Source organism: Electrophorus electricus, chromosome 11 (genome assembly GCF_013358815.1).
Source record: "Electrophorus electricus isolate fEleEle1 chromosome 11, fEleEle1.pri, whole genome shotgun sequence".
In the NCBI taxonomy this organism is placed as follows: Eukaryota; Metazoa; Chordata; class Actinopteri; order Gymnotiformes; family Gymnotidae; genus Electrophorus; species Electrophorus electricus.
This window is the reverse complement of record NC_049545.1, coordinates 5,359,381-5,381,323: the sequence shown is the minus strand read 5'-3', so window position 1 is coordinate 5,381,323 and position 21,943 is coordinate 5,359,381. Positions and strand designations below refer to the sequence as shown.

At 40.1% G+C, this 21,943-nt stretch overlaps 1 protein-coding gene across 4 annotated transcripts in view; it reads left to right on the top strand.

Moving 5' to 3' along the window:
* vcla (vinculin a) overlaps positions 1 to 21,943 on the top strand; it is a 35,525-nt gene continuing 13,582 nt past the window's right edge. For 2 of the 4 annotated variants that reach the window (XM_027017593.2, XM_027017592.2), the window contains exons 1-6: positions 1 to 393; positions 10,988 to 11,058; positions 16,048 to 16,198; positions 17,570 to 17,678; positions 17,884 to 18,006; positions 18,346 to 18,506. In XM_027017593.2, the coding sequence (XP_026873394.2) occupies positions 226 to 393; positions 10,988 to 11,058; positions 16,048 to 16,198; positions 17,570 to 17,678; positions 17,884 to 18,006; positions 18,346 to 18,506 (783 nt within the window). In that variant the 5' untranslated portion in view covers positions 1 to 225. The remainder of the gene's footprint in view (positions 394 to 10,987; positions 11,059 to 16,047; positions 16,199 to 17,569; positions 17,679 to 17,883; positions 18,007 to 18,345; positions 18,507 to 21,943) is intronic. The other 2 variants (XM_027017595.2, XM_027017594.2) reach the window with 2 other exon arrangements.

Sequence of the window (21,943 nt, the reverse complement as noted above, 5' to 3'; positions counted from 1 at the left end):
TTTGTCGTGCGTTTGCTTCCACTTTACCGGGCGGCTTTCCACAGAAGCCGTCGGTCGGTGGGAGTGTGATTCGGGGATTTCGCTGCATGAGGGGAGTAGCCTTGGGAATAGACGAGCGGATTGTGTTGTCCTTGAAGAAATAACTGGGAAGCACAAGCCAAAGTCACTGTTTGGTGCGAGCACGTGCCCTTTTCCCACTTGAGTTGAAGATATTCAGACTCCAAAATGCCGGTGTTCCATACTAAGACGATAGAGAGTATTCTGGAGCCAGTGGCTCAGCAGATATCCCACTTGGTGATCATGCACGAGGAAGGCGAAGTTGATGGCAAAGCGATCCCTGATCTTACTGCTCCTGTGGCTGCAGTGCAGGCAGCCGTCAGCAACCTCGTGCGGGTGAGACACTTTTGAATTCTGCTTGCTTTGCCTGTACATCTACAGCTACAATTCTTGAGCTGTCTGTGTCGTCTGTGGTACCCTGTTAATTTTGTTACATTGTTGGCAACATCCAAATCGTGATCTTCGTTTTCCCGAGGGAAACTTTTTCAACGTTGGGTCATGGACAATGTTCAGCATGGGCAACTTCAGAATCTTGCCCCATGTAGTGTCATTTGGCATATCTGATCACACTATTTAGAAGAGCCAGCATTTTTTCAAGTGATGGTTAAAGGGGAACCTGCCTGATTGTAAGTCTGAATATGTCATTAGAAGTTGACAACAGGAGATACTGGTAGTAATACCATTTTGCCAAGCATGGTGTCAGTGAATGAGCATAATGTTTGCATCACATTCTGTCAATAGTGCACTTTTATTTGAAGTGCAGGATGGTGGCAGAGGGATTTCCTTATCATTTCAGTGTGGAGTGATACAATTTTTAGAATACATTTGGGCCAATTTGACAACAATAACACTTAGGGTACGGTTTCCAAAATGTTAGTGTTGTCTAACTCTAGAGGGGTTTTAAGATGGGTGCTGTAGCACTTTTGGTAAACCTAGGGTGTGCCAGAGATCTCATCTTAGCACTGATATTCAGGTCATGTTTCCAAGAAACTTCAAAAACAAAATCATTAATCCCACAAACTTCAGGAGGGCTTTTCTTTATTTGCTCATTGTGTCCACAGCAACAAGACACAGTCTGACTGGTATGCTCCCATTTTGTTTTAACCACAAGCAGACTGTCTGTGCTTACCTTCAAATAAATTGAATTAAAACAGCTATTTTTGTTAACATGGCTAATTCTGACTCAGTTATATATTTATGTGATTTATTTGTTCATATATATATATATATATATATATATATATATATATATATATATATATATATATATATATATACACACACACACACACACTTGTGGTTCCTTATTGATGTAATGAAGAAGCCAGAATGACACCTTGATTGGAATACTGATCACCATGTGCACATGCTGTCTTTAAAGAGCTCAAGGGCTACTGCTGCAATCTCCACAACACCTGTATGTGGTCTGTTATTGCATGCATGCCTAATCTCTTAAAGATGCTATTCCCTTACCAGAACTTTGTGATAGAAAGGGCTAATGGAACCCACATATTTATGAGCTATCCCTGCTTGCAAAAAGAGCTTGCATTACTTTTGATGATAGTTAGTACTACTGAAACGCCAGTTAAAAGAAAACTAATACTGTTGTATTGCAATTGCAAAAAGCAGCATCATTGTTTATTGTTTATTGTACACATGTAAATGAGTGTTCCTAAATGTATCAGAATTTAGTTGACAAGCTTGTTTATGGTATGTAAAAACAAGCTATAATCTGTGATAATTTCACTGATGAATATTTGCAACCAATTTGTGAGGATCTTTACTGAGCATTCAATGGAACTTAACAAAAAAGACATGGACCTATTTTAACTAACATCATTTAAGGTCTCCAAGTAGAGCATGTAATAGCAAGGCTCATGTATTAATACTGTGATCCAGATTCAGATTCCAGCTGTACCATGTGACACCTGTATGGTCCTAGATGAAACAGCTGGCTGTGTTTGAGCAGGGTTCCTATCTCCCCTACTGGTAACTTGCACACCAGCTGGTCTGGAATCTGCCTGAGTCCTGCAGTAGTTCAGTCTCTGATCATGGTGAAGTGCTTCAGAGTGCTGTCTGAGAATTTATTCAGAAAGACGCTTTGTAAGACTACATGGAATGCTGTCCACATTAGCATCAGAGTTGTTTATTGTATAAAACTAAATAAGGACCAAAAGGAAGAAAATGAGAACAAATAATTTATTAAAACATTTGTTCAAAAATAGATTTATAAATATATTATAGCCATGTAAACGCCATGTAATGCTCAATCTGACTAGTAGTATTCTTTTTGGCTGTTCTGGGGCTAACTTATCTGAGGTATAATGTATTTGCAAATAGTTACATGTATAAGGGATAGGATTTCCATGTGAAGTAGCTCATTGGTTAAGGTACTTGACTTGTAATTGGAAGGTTGCTGGTTCAAGTCCCACAGTTGCCACTGTCGGGCTCCTGAGCAAGGCCCCTAACCCTCAATTGCTCAATTTGTACTCGGTCATAACTGTAAGTCGCTTTGGATAAAAGTGTCATAAATGTGCTATTGCAGGGATTGCATGCGTTAAACTGTGATCTATGCCTCTGTGTTCTACATAGTCATTGTCTTTTGTTAATAAAAATATATACAAATTAGTTCAAGCTGAATCTTATGATTCTATACATTTGCAAATGTTGGTATGAAGACACAATATAAAAATTCCTTTTGGTGAACTTGAACTGCTTTATAACACACCTTAAAATGGCATAGACGGAGTGACTGAATCATGTGGTGCTTATTTGTTGAAAACCTTTTTTTCCCTTTTTGATCACCCAATACAGGATGAATGAGGTAAAAGTCAACTACGTGAGGAAGAGTCCATGGGGGCTGCTTATAATCAGGTTTATTAAATTCATATTTCAAAAATCCTCAAACTGCTGGAGGCCAAAGATCACGCTGTAGATTAAGTGACGATTAACCTAGTCCCAGTGTGAGAAAGTATGGATGTGTTGTTGGACTGGCCTGTTGTGCTCTATTCATTGTGATTGCAAAGGTTTATACCACTGGGCCCTATTGCCCCTCTGTAGCCTACTATAGCATAATTAGCTCCTTACTGTTGATAATATTGCAACAAAGGGAAAATCTACTGAACGTAGTTACCGAAATCACAAATAGGGAGTTGGACATAAGAATACTTGGCCTATTTATTTACTGGAAGTAACACAGTCTCACGGTAGCAGGGTTGAGAGGGTGGTGCGTGCCTCTGCCTGGAAGGCGAAAGTCTCAAGCGTCAGCGTCTTTATTGGAGACTCCAGAATACCCCCCTCCCCCCACCATTCCTGGAGCACCTGTTCCAGCCAAATCATACCATGTACCAGCCAAGCACTGAAATACAAGGCTGAGTGGCTTTGTATAGATCCTGGCTCTAATGCCACTTTTGCAAGGTGTTCTTTGGTTTCTTTGGTCATCTTTTACAAATCTTAAGCATGGAGTGCTAAATTTATTTGCACAACAAAAGTAAATCTGTATAGTCAAGCACACATATAATATGCATACTATTTGTATTTATTTCTGTTTCTATTTATATTTATCTCCCCTTGCGTTTTGGCCTCAGTTTAGGTTGTTTATAATCTGTTTGTGTGGAAGGGGCAGTATGCAATCAGATAGGAACAGATAAGCAGATGCTTGGACCTACATGGCTTCATAAGGAGCTCTTCAGAGCAGCTTTCATGCCCTTCTGTCCCCTCTCCTCCAAGTGTGCTTTTTATGGCTTACGAAGAGGAGAAACCTTTGCGTCAAGCAGGTCTCTGGCACAGAACACAGTCTGCATGTCTGTCTGCATCCTCCACTAAGTCTGTCGATCACTCCTGGGTGGCAGAGCTGGAAGACAGGGTCCCCATCCCCCATTTTATCCCAAAGTGGTACTTACATCACTGGTGACTAAGTTCACTTGGTGTCTTGCCAGTGGTACAAAACTATATCTGAACTGTTGCTAGTTTGTTTTTAACTCTTACTACTTGATTGTGTCACACATTACTTTTAACACAGCCTCTAGTGTTTACATACTTTCAGTCAGGATCAGTTACTAATAGGGAACTTTGTTGCTTAGTGAGGTACAAAGTACTAGATGATCCTGGTTGTCTTAATTACTTCAAAGCTATATAGTAGCAAAATGTTAGGTACAGCTTAAAGTGTTGTAAAAGCATGAAGGTTTAAAGCAAAGAAACCAACAAAAAACAAAACAGAAGAAACAAACACACAAAAAACTCTACTGGCAGTCAACTGATTATTGTATTAAAGGGCCCATAGCCAACATTTGTCTGTAATTTTATATTTTCCCTTGATATCCGCTTACAAGGATTGTGTGGCTTTATGTCCCAAAACAGTCATAGTTCAGTTTTATACAACCATTTTCCAACCTCTTTTTAGCCCTTAAATAGGTGTTTCTTTTACCCCACCTTTAAGACAGATTGGCTGCCCTGTATTGTGCCTCATTCAAAAAGCACTGAGAACTGCAGTGTAAGTTGGTAAACTGCTGTAGCCCCATCCACTGGAGCTAAATTGCTGTTGCATAGGCAGGGATATGTACATGAGTTTGTTCTTGAAACATCAGAGAAATAGTGATCTCAAAACAGGATGTTTTGCTGCTTAGATTCCTTAGGGGATTTTTATGGACTGGAAGAGCAAATGGTGTATTTTGAGAACTTGAACAATATTTACATATTACTTCAAAATTCCTTATTTCAACAGAGTGAAGGAAATTCCATTTTCCATGATAGTATGCCCTAAAGCTGTATGTTAACATGATAATAGGATCAATCTGTTAAACCGATACTTGATAGAGAGATGATGATGAGTCTGCTTTTGAGATGGGAAGGACAGCTGCCTGAAAAATTCTCTCTGTGACTTTATAATTTGTTCCAAATTATGCACATGCAGCTGGATTTCAGCACCATTGGCCTCTTCACATGTCATGGTTTATCCCTACCTTTGAACTGTATGGGTAGAGGAAAAGAATAATTGATTGTGATCTCCATCAAATAGAAATACAGAGGAAGCCCTGATGCTCTGTGATGTATTCTTAAAAACAGCTGACCTTCTGAGTTTGATTACTTTTTTCTTCAAATAAATCATTGAGATTAATCAGGCTTATTGTGTAAGACATCTTATCCTGTCACAAATGAATTTTATGAAAATGTCATCAAATTTACCACTCAAATGAGCTTTCATTATCTCCATGAAAAGCCACCTTTACCATACAAATTGGAATCCATTTTGCTTAGCTCTTAGGAATAATCATAAATGGACAATAATTCTGACAATATCTTTTTATACACACACATACACAACAGTGTGAAGAGAATATAAAGAGCATATTCCATGTGATGGCACCATTCTCTATGAAAAGGATTATATCTTTTTGACTATACTCTTCACATATCATTAGTTAACAAGGCCTTTTTGATTCATCATGCAATTTGTCAGTATGCTTTACTGTGATATAACAGCAGGTAAAATACATCTAATTGCTTATATATCAATAAACACTTTAATTATGTTGTATGACAATATATTAGCACTCTGGTTTAATGTTCAACATTTGGCCTCTAAAATGACCATTTATTTAAAACTGAACAGAGAACCAAGTTCTGCCAAATTCAGTTTTAAGGTGTACTCCATATTATCATGAGAACAGCAAACACAGAAACTGAAATTCATGATGTACATAAATATATTTGTATCAAGACCAGTCTCCTGATCGTAGCATTTACAGTAAGCAGCTGTATTGTTAATGATTAAGTCTGTGAAGCAGGCATCACTTTTATATAGACTAATTTCAGATTCATATTGTCAGTTAGTGTTACTGTTAATTAGGTGTTGGTGTACTGCTTACAGTCTGGGTACTGTTATTCAGATCCAAGTGCTGTATGCTTAGGATATCTGACAGGAGTATGATCAACTGGCTAAGGTGTAGCAGATGACCTCAGGTGCTCTCCAACAATCCATTATCACAGCACTTGGAAGTGCACAGCTTCAGATCAAACAACGCTTTTACCGAGCCCGCAGCTGGCTAATGCTACAATGTGTGCACTTACATCAATTATGTATTTAAAAAAAAAACAATCAATTCATCAATGTCGCCTGTGTCAGATTTTTTTTACAGCCTATTCTTTATTGCCAGAAATATGGTATGAAAGTCGCCTGTGTTTGAATTGCATGCAAGGTTGCCACGAACCTTTTATGGACTATGCTTATGTAAGGAGTCTTCCTTTAAAGGAAATGTGTGTCTTCAAGGCGGTTGGAGCAATCAGAGAGAAATGCTTTTGCAGTATGAGAGTAAACAGACAGCATATGGCTGAGAGCTCGGGACGTCTTGGTTATGAAAACCTTCACTGAAAGAGAACTCCCCACTGCCTGCCTCACTGTTAACTCACACAGTGGCAGCTTACTGCAGGTACTTTTAAAATTTCCCTTTCATGGGAATGCACAGAGGCAGATGCATTCATGGGAGGCACAAAAAATAGGAATTCGTGTTCCACACTCACTCAGGTTCTGTATTCACATTGCATTCATAGTCATGTTAAAACCCTTCTCATTCTTTTATAGACTAAAGTCATTGGTAACACCAAGGGTGACTGATGTTGCCCAATTGATCAGGTGTATCTTTTACACTTGTTCTGAGCAGGTCAAGAAGTAGTTGATCAAATAAGTACACTTTTTTAAGTGAAGCATGTTTTTCGGCCAAGCAGTTGAGCACGCACCATTTATCAGAGTCAACAACACATTCCTCAAGGAATACTAAGCCACAGTGGGTAGTACAACAGGGATTCAAACCTAAACCTCTGCTGCAAGGTTCCTGCTGTGCTTCTTAGCTTGTGTTGTGTGTGCTTAAAGAATTTTAAGCACACTTGATAGGACTTTGCTCCACTGAAAACAAATCAGTTCATGTATGCTCAGGGGTTTAGAACTCATTATCCACCTTTGCATTGTCAAAATCCTGCCTTGTGCCTGAAACTAAAAGTTCCAACCTGATTATTTTTTGTTTATTGTACACTTGATATAATGGATTAATCTCATCTTCTGACATGAACAAATTAAAATGCAGAATGGAGATTTTAAGGACTTACTAAGTAGAGCTATGTCTCATTCACTGGTTCAGAATGCTGATGCAGCTGCTTTGGAAGTTAATATCAATCAGTCTGTCATCAGTGACAGAACATATTCAGAGTAAATTCTTATTGCACCTTACATTTAAATACCATGGACATGCCAAATGGCACACACATAGATGGCATGTGTAAAACCTGACCTGGGGACTGTCAGTGTGCCAGTAGTGTTCTTAAACATGTGCTCTTCTCATTATCAAAACGCTGAAGAAAATGCACCACCACACTGAGAAGAAATCAGTCAACAGAAAGAAAATGAGGATTGTCACCAGTGGAACCACTGTTATCATCCCAGCACCTGAGCTAGTGGGGTAATATTGCAATGGCTTTTAAGTGGTTTGTGATCGTATTGCCAGTGCAGTCAAGCATTCTCCAGATAACTTTTTTTCCTTGTGTGATGATTATTATACTTCCTTCATTGATTTTACAGCTAAGATGATGGAAATTCCAGGTTACCCTATTAACTGTTCCATTGATGGTATGCAAAGACATGGGGCACTGTAGGCTAAGAATAACCATTTGGAATGCAGTTGCTGGGTCCAGTGTCCCTGGGGATGGGTGAGGTAGAGGACCCCTATGAGGGGGTTCCTGGATCCCACTGGATTAGAGCACCACAGTTGGATAGAGGGACTGGGTTGCTGAGAGGCGATCCAAGATGGGAGGGAAAAACACCTAGTCAGCATTCTGTTTCCTTCACCCTGACCTATTCTACTTTACCTGCTTTGGGTACTTGAGTTGTCTTATTTTAGGTGGTCATATGCAATTGATGGACACCTTAACTGAATGTTATTAGCACTTTGCTGCTGCTGTGGGGGTTTGTGTGACAACCCAGTTGAGCAGCATTCCTTTTTCGTTTGGCCTGTACTGCTGTTTGGGTTGGCCTCTGTCCATCTTCATTCACTCACAGCACTCTGCATGTGTGTGTCTCAGTACATGGGTGTGCATCCTATTCTTCCTGATTGCCATGCTCCCTACTTTATGGGCCTCCCTGACCCCTAGTGACATTTCAGACCAGCTGAAAGTTATATGTATACACATAGGGCCTTGAAAAAGTATTCATACCCCTTGAACTTTTCCATATTTTTTCATGTTACACCTACAAACTTAAATGTATTTTATTGGGATTTTATGTGATAAGTGAACACAAAGTAACAAGTAATTGTGAAGTGAAAAGAAAATGATGCATGGTTTTCAAATTTTTTAATATATAAAAATCTGGAAAGTGTAGCGAGCATTTGTATTCAGCCCCCTGTACTCTGATACCCCTAAATAACATCCAGTGTGACCCATTGCCTTCGTAGGTCACCAAATTAGCAAATACAGTCCACCTGTGTGTAATTTATTCTCAGTAGAAGTGTAGCGTGCATTTGTATTCAGCCCCTCTGACTCAATACTTTGTGGGACCACCTTTCGCTGCAATTACAGCTGCAAACCACGTGACTCGCGGGAGGCAAGCTTTCCGTTACACAAGTCTTTTGGGGTATGACTCTACCAGCTTTGCACATCTACAGGCTGAATTTTTACCATTTCTTCTTTGCAAAATGGCTCAAGCTCAGTCAGATTGGATGGAGAGCATCTGTGAACAGCAATTTTCAAGTCTTGCCACAGATTCTCAATGGGATTTAGGTCTGGACTTTGACTGGGCTATTCTAACACATGAATGTGCTTTGATCTAAACCATTTCATTGTAGCTCTGGCTGTATGTTTAGGGTCGTTGTCCTGCTGGAAGGTGAACCTCCGCCCCAGTCTCAGGTCTTTTGCAGCCTCTAACAGGTTTTCCTCCAGGATTGCCCTGTATTTAGCTCCATCCATCTTTCCATCAACTCTGAGCTTCCCTGTCCCTGCTGAAGAAAAACATCTCCACAGCATGATGCTGCCACCACCATGTTTAAAGATGGGCGTGGTGTGTTCAGGGTGATGTTCAGTGTTAGTTTTTCGCCACACATAGCGTTTTGCATTTAGGCCAAAAAGTTCAACTTTGGTCTCATCTGACCAGAGCACCTTCTTCCACATGTTTGCTGTGTCCCCTACATGGCTTGTGGCGAACTGAAAGCGAGACTTCTTATGGCTTGCTTTTAAAAATGGCTTTCTTCTTGGTACTCTTCCATAAAGGCCAGATTTGTGGAGTACACGGCTAATAGTTGTCCTGAGGACAGATTGTCCCACCTGTGGATCTCTGCAGCTCCTCCAGAGTGACCTTGGGCCTCTTGGCTGCTTCTCCAAGTAGTGCTCTCCTTGCCTGGGCTGTCAGTTTAGGTGGACGACCATGTCTTGGTAGGTTTGCGGTTGTACCATACTCCTTCCATTTTTGGATGATGGATTGAACAGTGCTCCGTGAGATACTCATAGCTTGGGAAATCTTTTTATAGCCTAACCCTGCTTTACATTTCTCCACAACTTTATCCCTGACCTGTCTGGTATGTTCCTTAGTTTTCATGATGCTGTTTGATCACTAATGTTCTCTAACAAACCTGTGAGGGCTTCACAAAACAGCTGTAGTTATACTGAGAATAAATTACACACATGTGGACTCTATTTGCTAATTTGGTGACCTTTGAAGGCAATTGGTCACACTGGATGTTATTTAGGGGTATCAAGAGTACAGGGGGCTGAATGCAAATGCATGCTCACTTTCCAGATGTTTATTTATTAAAAAATTTGAAAACCCTGTATCATTTTCTTTTCACTTCACAATTACTGGCTACTTTGTGTTCGTTTATCACATAAAATCCTAATAAATTACATATTATTTGCAATTGCGCTTTACTGTTTCTGGAGCTAAATATCTCAAGTGTAGCTGTAGTGCATGCAAATGCAATCACCATCAACTTGTGGTACTAGGCTCTAAACGTGTGTCTTTTCTTTTATATTGCTACTTCTACTCTGTGACTTGCTGAGGTCCCCTCTGGAGCTTGTCAAGTTGTAAAGCAGTTAAAGAGGCATAAAGCACTTCCCTTTTGGAACTTTACATATGGCAAAAGAACAGATGAGTGAAGGGCCATGTGTTCATAAACAGCAGACATCCTTCCTGTTCTGTTGTCAGTCTACTCTCATCTGCAGCACAATTTGATTTTGAGTTTGTAAGCAGTGCAAATGATTAAACATAAGACAAAATGCAGAGAAACAATATATATTTTATGGTATATATGGATAAAAGTTGGCTAATATTAATATTCTATTAACTTATCTATCAATTAATCAAACAGGTTTTATTTCTGCCTTCATGTGCCTGGCTGTGTCCTGGAGGTATTTAATAAAACAGTGTTTTAAAATCAATTTAGTAAATCAGTGATGATGAGCCAACAGGGTTGTCAGTCTGCTTTGATGATAGACCGCCATGGGCCATCAGCCAAACAGGCAGCAGTAGTGGGACAGGTCCTAGGCCCATCCAAGACACACAGAGCCTCATTGTGCACAGCCACTCAAACGAACCCCATTAACAAGCATCTGAGTCTACACAAGGACTAAAGCCCTCCCACATGCAGGCTCCACACTGCCTTTACTACTGCAGCCTTCACCTGAAAGACTTCATAAAAACAGACAGAAGTCTGCTGGTCAAAACAGTTCCCTGAAAAGATCCATATACAAACCACACCAAGTGACTGAAAATACGTTTAGGCTTGTTTAAGCACTTCAGAAGCAATTGTATTAGAAGTGAATAAATCCGAAAATATATTCAAGCAACTCTTATATTGTGATGTGTATGCACTTTGGCTTTCAAGAGAGTACATTTGAAGAGAGAAAGTTTTTGTTTTTCATTGTGACCAAGACTGTTTTCCTGTCTATTCAGGTGGGGAAGGAGACAGTACAAACCACAGAAGACCAGATGATGAAGAGGGACATGCCTCCGGCCTTCATTAAGTATGCCCTGCACTTCCTGCCTCCTGAGAACCTACATTAGGACATGCCTCCCCCTCCCCCAAACCCACACACGCAGGTGTACACATGGCAGTGGCAGAATTATGCTCCAAGTGCCTGGTTATGCATTTTTCTCACCTTTTTATTATTATGTAATTTATTTAGCGCCTTTCTCACACTCAAGGTTATTTTACAGTGGGTAGTAGTACAACAAGAACACAAACACACATGCAGGAGGAAAGCATGAACTAGGAGCAGAATTGTATTGCAAATGTATTGCGGACATTTGAAACAGGACTGAGAACAGTTAGGCACATTTTGAGTGCTGGAGTTTCAAATTATGGGGGTCAGGGTGCTGGACGATCTGTCTCCCATAGTGGTTGGTTTAGATGTAGGAACCACCAGAGGACCAGTACCAGAGGAATTTATTATGCGACCCAGGGTTTGAGCGTAGGAGTTCAGACAGTTTGCTTTTATCGCAAAGAGTAGTGGTTCGTATGATACGGACAGCCAGTGTCACTGACGGAGAAGGGGTATAATATGTGCCAAATCCTTAGTGTATGTGAGGACTTTTGAGTAAGCTGAAATTTATTAAGGCTTTATCTAGACACACCAATTAAGAGGGTATTACAGGGAAGTATTACAGAGCTGAATGAATGCAATATTGCTTAGTGAATTATATTGCTTTCAAAGGAAATGAAGGATTTAAAAATGACACAGAGGTTTGAAAATCTAGATGAGGATGTAACAGTGATGCCATCCATGTCAACGTACAGTTCAAGCACACCGGTAAGGAGGGTTTTTGGTATGAGCAGGACAGATCTCAGTTTTATCTGGACTTAATTTAAGAAAGGTAGCGTCTAGCCATGTTATCAGAACGTGTATAATGTCAGAGGCAAAGCTGCAATGGACCTAGTGCTGACATTAAATCTGTGTATCAGCTGCATGACAATGTAAATTAGGACAATACCAGTGAATTATGTAACCTAGAGAAATGTATATGATGTGGTAGAGGGGACTGAGATATGAACTTTGAGGGACTTCTTGTATATCAGGGGCAGTAGAGGACATATTTATTAATAGATAGAAAGCAATGTCTGACAGAAAAATAAGATAAACCAAGCTAGAGTGGTGTGCAAAGCAACTTCAGACGCCCTCTGATTGCAGCCTGGGAGACAACAGCTAATAATTCCAGCATTTCACTGAATCACCTTTTCTACACGTTTATGACCATTCCCCAAGTGAAACTTATGTAGGAGTCAGAGGGCCTTCTCCCCCATACACCCTGGCAGGGATGGCTGAGTCATGCACTCGTATGGTACCACGGGTAGGAAGAACAGCCCTGTGGAAGCAGGACTTGGACTTTCTCCCATTTTGGGCCATGGGGCAGCAGGTAGAGCTCAGAGCAGTAGAGTGAATACCACTAGTTTGGTGTAGAGTTTGTTCAGTGTTGTCTTATGTGTATTTTTGTATGAGTCTATGATTCTATTTCACGTTCTTACATTTGTTTTCTCTTGAGGTGTGTCTGAACTGTTTCCTCTTTCCTCTCTTTTTAAAATTTAAGCATTTTGTTTACACAACTGATGACCTCAACTCTGTGTACTTCATTACTATCTATCTATCTATCTATCTATCTATCTATCTATCTATCTATCTATCTATCTATCTATCTATCTATCTATCTATCTATCTATCTATCTATCTATCTATCTATCTATCTATCTATCTATCTATCTATCTATCTAAAATTCTTCACAGCAATAGTCATTGTTTTTTTTTCATGTTCTAAAAATCCATTACCAATATATCCAGTAGTAAATTTTGGCTGTATTAAAACATTAAACACTTTTAAATGGTACTTATGGCTACACATACCTCCTTTATTACTTTACTGATTTGAAAGCACAACTAGCAGAATGGATTCTGATAGATGGCCGTGCAAGTCTAAACAAACGTGGTTCACTATAGGTATTGCCCCTTTCAGTCAGGTGTAATAGTGTACAAAATTGGACTGATCACATTGTCTGGTGACAGTGACAGTGCCCCCCCCCCCCCCGTCTGTGTCACTCTACATGTGGTGCGGTCTGTCATGTGGTTCTTTGATTGTTTTCATTCTGTTCTTTCCATGTGCGCTGTGTTTTCCTTCCTTCCCTCTCATGCTGCCATGACCCTGTTCAAGTTTCCTTTGTTTCCCTGCCATTTTATTCCATTCATCCCACCTGTGTTTTGTTTCCTTCCCTGATTCCTACCCAAATAAATCCCTCTCGTTTTTATTCTCGTTGTCGGTTATCGTCCTTATATGGCTGTGGTTAGTGTCGTCCACCGCCGCTGCGCCCCACCACCCCCGGCATACTAAATATTAGAACTATTAGAACTATTATAGATATTGTAGCCATTCTATTAAAGCACTTGCATGATTGTTGATATTTTACCTTAGCACACTTGGCATATGTATAAACCCATCATGCACTACTGTTCTCAGATGTTAAAAACACATTGTTCTTAGATATATAAAAAAAAAACACCACACAACCACTAGGCAATTAAATATTATTCTTTTGTCACTGACCTCTTCAAAAATTAATAGTAGTCCATATATACATTTTCAGAGTTTTTACCTGTTGTAAAAAACATCTATGGAAGGGTTAACACTTTTTTTTCTTCACTAAATCCTGTGCTATGGGCTAGACTAAGCTGTCTATAAAATATTTAGATCTAGTGCTTCATATTTTTTTGCATCCATTCCAGAGTCATGCCATAATTCTTTCTAAAAGTTTTTTGTTTTTTTTTAATCATACCAACATCTTGATTTTGTTTTTATTCAAGCTATATATTACAGATATTTCTTATTTTGAAAGAGCTTTATTAATATGAATAAATCCTCAAACATTATACTGTTGGAGCAAAGTACAGTGATACTGGAAAAGGCTGATGAGTCATGCTTAGTCATAGCTAGTTCAGCTCTGAACCCCTGTCATGTTATCCACTGCTGATGGCTGTCTGGGGCACTTTATGACTGCACAGTATATGGTTTGTTAATCATTATGATTATATTGTAGAAAGGCGATTGTTTGACCATTTCTTTACTATATGTGCTGTAAGCACCCTGATGCTATAAATATATGAATTATAGCATTCATATGATCCAACAGACCTAAATAATTTTGGACAAACTACTGCATATCAATCATGCTTTATTAACCAAGTCACACCAAGGGGTCACCAGTGTGCTGAAGATGCTATATGTAGCAATACAATTGAAATTGAGCATATTTTGTCCATATAATGCAGTCCTACATGTATGCTCTAGTCTCTGTGTTATACTTGTTATAGTGTTTCCCTGCTCATTCATTTACCTTGCTCCCTCCCTCTTCACTGATATGGATGGCTATTATTTAGTTATCCTGTCTCAACTATTTATAAACCTGCAGGTGTGTAATGATTTTTGAATGAAGTTGACATTCCTGATAACCTTAGTTGAAGTAAGGAACTGCAGCCATGACTAAAATGTCAAAATGTCAAATGTCAAAAATAAACAAAAGCTCACCTGAATGGCCCTAAAATGAGGGGGGAAAAATGGAAGGAATCCTATGTGGCCATGTGGTTCAAGATCCTGATGAAGAAATGTGGTTGTCATTTCTCTCATGTGTGTCTGGAGCCAGTATAAAATGGCTGGGTATAGGGTTTCTCTTAAATGCAGCACAAGACCCTCTGGGATTCGTAAATGCCTGGGCTGACACATTTGGCACCATAAACCTAAGTTGGCCCAGAGGACCTCAGTCAGCACACTTGTTGGTTGGTGACAGGGAATCTGAACTTCACTATATTTAGGCTGCATGACGGCCACTGATCTGTGACTCTCATAGGGAGGTGCCTGAGTAAATGTGGACCTCCACCTCACACACTACAGTAAAGAGCGGTTTTCTCATACGCACACATATGTCATCGTTCCACCCCTGCCCTTTCTGTGGGTGAGAGAAGGGACTGAAACATTCTGCTACGTCTATTAATACATTGGCACCCACACAAGAGAATACTGCACTGGTAACACTGAGGAGGTGTGAGAGATTTATAGTGTTTCATATTTTCTGTGAATTATTTAATATGAATGGGTGAACAATTGTTGACTTTTTAAATACACCCATTTAGCCAACTGACATATTAAAAAAAAAATGTGGAAGCATTTTCCAGATTTGTACTGTCTCATTTTGAGCAGTGATTGATAGGCCCAGTTGCCTAGCTGCTGTTTAGGCAATCAGCTGTGGGGAAGGAGGTGCACTTGTGTCGTTGTAGAGCTTGGACAAAATGATATAATATTAGACAGTGCAGGGGGATTTCACATCGTTTATAACAAAATATATTTTTTGAAATGGTATTGTAAGTATATTTTTAGTTATGTTTAAGAGTAGAGGCCAGTCAGTATTTCCAGTACAGTGGAGTCAGTAAGTCCATGGCTAATGGCATTTCTTTTTTAATGTTTTAGCTTTTGTATTCCAACACACTGGATTTGAAATGTTTGTGAACATGCAAATGACTAGTTAAAATGTGGAACTTTAATATGAAACTATTAAAATATACGCTGATTGAGCAATATATAGTGATAATTTTATATGGCACTTTTATGGAACCATCATTAACATTTACAAATTTACATGAACACATTTCACATTAACAAATTAACATTTTGTTTATTTATGTTTAGTACTTGACAGCAGTTCCACTGGCAACCGTCAGTGCCCATATCTAACCACATTTCAGAGGTCATGTGCTATAGTTTGGATCATGAGCCTGTTTTTTTCACACCTTCCTTATTTCATCCATAGTGCTCCATAATGTGGCGTGGTGTGTTGACTTCATATTTAGTATTTCATATCAAATCCAATATGTTGAAGTACAAAAGCAAAGCAATAAACAGCATATGACCCTATATGTATCCATTATTGATTTTGAGTCCAGTGAATTTCCCTGGAATTACAATGGACTCTCTCTCAGGGTGGAGAATGCTTGTGGAAAGCTGGTGGAGGCAGCACGGATGCTGAAGGCCGACCCATACTCAGTCCCCGCCCGGGATTACCTCATCGATGGCTCCCGTGGCATCCTGTCAGGCACATCAGACCTGCTGCTCACCTTTGATGAGGCAGAGGTATGCAGCCATTGAGATTTACAATTTGAAAGCAAAAATCTGAAGTAATGTTTTACTTTTGATTGGCTCCTCTGTTCAAACACCTGCTGAAGTTAGCACATGGTAATACTATGGTAATGCTGCACACTTTTGTGCAGCACAACACAACTGCCCTGAAGAATCTGAAGACTCTGCTCAGGAACTAAGACAGGTGGTATGGTGCCAAATATTCCTCAGCAATTCAAACAGGCACCTTTTTACTGTCAGTTTAAACTATTTACGCTTTTTAATCATAATACAGCCTTTCCTTTAGCTCCTTTAATTATTTAGAATCTCCAATACTGCCTTTACTTTTGGCTGTTGGCTTGACATAATAAAGTTTCTTTGACTTCTCAAACACAGGAGCTAAATGTCGGGAGGTGTGTGCCCTTGTTTCGCTGGACTCTGTGGTGTCCTAATCCTCACTGCATTCTGTGCCAGTGTAATAGAATTCAGCCTAAGCACATGATCTCACGCGCATGCTCAGGACACACTGTGTCTTTCATCAGGCCGAGTTACTTAAGAAGAAGCAGCATGGCGTCAGCAGGTCACAAGACTCATTATCACGAGACATGATACTGTCCCAAACTCTGCAACCCTGATCTAAACCCATTATAACTCAGATATTTACGTCCCAAAAGAAGAGGAAATGAAACAAGCTCAAATTCACTAGCAGTTATTTTAGTACATTCTCTTCAGTGAGATGTCGGGAGAGTTTGTCCAAATTAGTAATATGCAATATACAATTATATACACTATAGAATAATATACAATATAATTAATTATATTGCAGTTATATTATTTTACAATATAATTATATTGTAATCATTGTAATTATATTGTAATTCTATAATGTTAGTGTAATTATATTGTAATATACAATATAATTTTTCTATCACTAATATATTAGTAATGTCCAAATTAGCAATATACTACATAGCTCTTTTGACCTTTATCAGAATTGTACTCAAGGCAAACTGCAACTTTTTTGTTTTAGACAAAATCCAACAGCCTATGCAAACATTTTTAAAATGTCTTTGTTATGGAAGGATGTGCACATTGTTCAGTGGCAAACTACCATTCTCCCTACCCTTTTGTTCATAAATGAACCTAAAATATGTGTAGCATATCAATAGAAAGTCGAAAATGAAGTATTATAATCAGTATTGAGTGAAGTAAAAAAATGAGTATTATAATATTTTAATAATAATTCTAAAAGTATGAGACCAAACATCACACCAAATATTTCTGATGTGGCTTGAGATGAGCATAGTATGAGTATAATAGTTTTTTTTCCAGATGTCGGAGCATGCCTTTCCATTTTAAATGTGTCACGTCCGTTTTCTCTTTCAGGTGCGTAAAATCATCCGCGTGTGTAAAGGTATCCTGGAGTACCTGACTGTAGCAGAGGTTGTGGAAACCATGGAGGACTTGATCACATACACTAAAAACTTAGGACCAGGTGCTTCCCAGATTCAACACCAGTCACTCTTTTGATTGCACTGCCTTTGGAAAGTGAAGATTGAAACTAGATGTGACGATTGTATTGTAAAAGTCTATTACTGTGGTTTCCGAGTTCGGCTTTAGAGCCTGAAAATGAGCCCAGGCTCAGACACACTTTTGCCTGCCTGCTCGCTCACGGAGGCCCCCCCGTCGCTCTCGTTCAGGAATGACAAAGATGGCGAAGATGATTGACGAGCGACAGCAGGAGCTGACGCACCAGGAGCACCGCGTGATGCTGGTCACCTCCATGAACACAGTGAAGGAGCTGCTGCCCGTTCTCATATCAGGTGAGCGGCTGAGCTGGCGGCAGTTACTCGCCAACTGCTGTAGCAGTTGGTACGGCAACCGTGATAATTGCAGTGATTTAGCTGCTGATGGCTAGAGAGCGCCCCCACACCCCCACACCCCCACACCCGGCCTCTTGCTGGCTGCTGTTTCGTCCAGCATAGGCAAACCAGTCTGAAGGCTGGCCTGCTAAAAGCATCGAGGGCCTGCATGCGTGTTCTATGCAACATGACCTGAGCAGAGCGCCATTTTACAGACATTGTAAAAGAGGAGTGGAATATGTCAAAGCCTGTACTGTGTGAACATGCTTTAGTGATGAAAAACTGTTCTTCTTTCTTCAGCTGTAAAGATCTATGTGACCACTAAGTGTTTCAAGAGCCAAGGGGTGGAAGAGGCTCTGAAGAACAGGAATTACACCTTTGAGAAGATGAGTGCTGAGATCAATGAGATCATCAGAGTGCTGCAGCTCACCTCATGGGACGAAGACGCCTGGGCCAACAAAGTATCTAATTCAATCCAAATGTGTTGTCATTATACAGGCACACAAAATTAGTGTAGGAAAAGAAAGTTTGTTCCAGTAGTTCCACGGTACAGTACGAGTGTACTCCCTAACAAAAATGCTGCATGCCCCCTTTATACAGCCCACTTAGCCAAAACACTACCATCTCTCTCTTTGATATTACCAGTGGTATTAACAATATTTCCTACTACCCTTTCATCTGACGTAGGCTTTCTTCAAGCCCACTGTAGATACAACAGTGTGTTTAGGCAGGAAAGCTGACCTGTTTAGGGACAACATGGTACACTGCATGGTACCTGCAGAGTGTCTAACAAATGTAATTATCAGGCCTATTTCCCACTCTGTACACAGACTTATGATGCTGGAACGTTATGATAAATAGCTGCGACAAAAAGTCCTCGCGAAGCATCACTTAGGAGTCATTGCCAAGTCATAAAAAATCGGGTTATTACTGCATTTGGGGAAATGCTCGGAAATTACTTACAGTCATCTGATAGAAGAATGCAAAATTAGAAAGTGAATATAAAGATTGTTTCACTCCTTTCTGTGCCTGAGTCCTTTTCATACTCTTTTACATGTGTACTTAGTATTTTCTCCTGCCTACTGTGCTAATTTGCAAATTTTTCTGAAGCACATGTTCATTTGTTCTGTCACCTTTGATTTTCTGTTCACCCTGATGTAACTGTTTTAAAAACAGGATTTCTTTCTTTTTGTTCTCTTTCTTTTCTGTACTCTTTCATTCTTTTCCTCCCTATAGAAGGTAAGGCTTCCTCTTTCCCACTGCATAATTCTCTGGCATGTGACGGATGAGTCTTTCATGCTGTAGCATAGTGTGTGTGTGTGTGTGTGTGTGTGTGTGTGGTGTGTCTGCAGTATGTGTGTAATATAGGACATGTAGTTGTCCTTATTGCATTCATTATGTGGGTTGTAGCATTTGTGAAACAGAGTTAACATAGTGTATGTTGGTGTCTGTCAAGGATAGCGTTCTGTAGTTCAGAAAAGCAGTGCATCAATGTGTGGCCCAGAGGAGGAAATGATGAACAGGACTCATCTATCCATCTCTGTGCTTCAAATGCCTTGCTTTTTTGAATGTTTCCCCTTTCACTATTTCTGTCTGATTCCCACTACTATCATGTCTCTCTTCTTAACATGTTTTCACTCTTAAAGACATCATATTTCTGTCTAACTGGAGAGCTATATGGCCCTTGCTTTCTGTGTCTGTAAGCTTCTGTCTTCCGTTTGTCTATCCTCATTCTGTCTGTGGAGCTTAACCCAAATGAATGCCGCTTTTCCTGATCAAGCTACCATTCTGCTAGTTCTTACCCAACACAGCAGCTCTTTCTGTAGGTTCTCCCATTTAATAGGAATGTATGGATTAATAGAAGATTTCATTCAGTACATTGTAAGTGTTATGTAGTGCCTACCTCCACTGAATATAAAACACAGGCTTTTGCCTTCTGGTGTTAATAATTCTAGCATTGTTTTTTTATTCTTTTAGTGGTATTATTTTCATATGTGGTCTTCCAGTTAAATTATTCCTTTAGTTATTCATTAAATAAATTTTTTAATTGAAACTCATAGACTTGTAGCTTGTGATTGGCAGCATGAAAGCTGGATTAATAGTTTTCTGTAGGGTACACAAACACACTGTTGCACACAATCACATTTACACACACACACACACACACACACCATATAGATACATACACCCACAGACACAAAGATGGATATGGAGAAAAGGGCAGTAAATGTCCACAATTGCTTATTAAAAGCCTTCTGATCACATACACTCGAATATCGAATATGCCATATTGCACTTTTAACAGCAAATTTGAAAACAAGGCCTTCATCTTTGTGTAAGAATATTTCTATTACATTTCCAAAACCTTAAGCCCTACGCTCTGCACACCATACTGATCCTACCCCTAGGCTCTATCAGGAGGGATCTGACCATAGCCCTAGCCTCTATTAGGAAACTTAACTAGGTTACATGTAAACAATTTCAGTGCACTGTTTTAATGCATATAATATTATATACACTGAAATACTGTATGTCTAAAGTGAACAAAAGCATTGCTACTTCTGCTACCAAGTGATATATATCCTGACTGGAAGCTCAGGTGGAGGAGGAGAAAATGTCAAGTGGTTTATCAGCATGTTTGCTTTCTTCACTGGTGATTGTGCTTTCTGCATTAGTGAATGTTAGTTTTGGCCCCAGCATGAAGACCCACCTCAATGATGTTTGATGCTCACTGCTCAGAAATCATTGATTGTAATTTGAGGACATAGATATGTGTCATCATCCAATAGCAGAGATTCACTGCATATTCAGCGAGTGGATGGTCAAAGGGCCGTCTGATCACATCATAAAACATGAATAATGTACCCTCTTCTAAACTACACAGGCTTCAGCTCTCTTTCTGTCTAACCCCTGTGTGTGTGTCTTTGTTTGTATGTGTGTTTGCATATGGGTGAGTGGGTGGAATGGAACTTACAGCTCACTTCCCCAACTGCATTATCAGCATATCTGGTTGAAGTATTAAGTGAAACTGTGCGCCCTGGGGGTGGTTTGTACTGTGTGTGCTGGGGACGATGTGTGCTGGGGACGATGTGTGCTGGGGCCGGTGTGTGCTGGGGACGATGTGTGCTGGGGACGATGTGTGCTGGGGACAGTGTGTGCTAGGGACGGTGTCTGTTGGGGACAGTGTGTGCTAGGGACGGTGTCTGTTGGGGACAGTGTGTGCTAGGGACGGTGTCTGTTGGGGACAGTGTGTGCTAGGGACGGTGTCTGTTGGGGACAGTGTGTGCTAGGGACGGTGTCTGTTGGGGACAGTGTGTACTGGGTGTGGTGTGTACTGGGGCCTGTGTATGCTGAAGATGGTGTGTGTTGGTGACAGTGTGTACTGTGGACGGTGTGTGCTGGGTACGGTGTGTACTGTGGATGGTGTGTGCTGTGGACGGTGTGTGTGCTGGGGACAGTGTATGCTGGGGGCTGTGTGTTGATGAACCACATTGATTCACAAATCAGATGCTACCTTAAGGCATCATATTAGACTGTGCTGAGTGTGTCCTGAGTGTAACCAAGCTCCAAAGTGACTCCAACTAATAAGGAAGACAAAATGGGAAATGACTCATTAGTTTACAAAAAAAATTTATCTCACCTCTCATGTGGGTTTGAATGCAGCTGTTACGGGATATAGGCACAGAAGGCACAGGAGATTAGAGGGGGTGGATCTAATTCATTCTTGCTGAATGGAGGCTCATCTGTTTGGCAAGACTTGGTCCATCACACCTTTTTGCTTTATCCATTTTTTTGTCATGTGTACTGACCCTTGCAGAAAGTTGGCTGTCGAGGAGTGGCAACACAATAAGCAGGGGCAAATCCTGGAAGGCTGTAGGGCAGTAAGCAGGGGCAGATC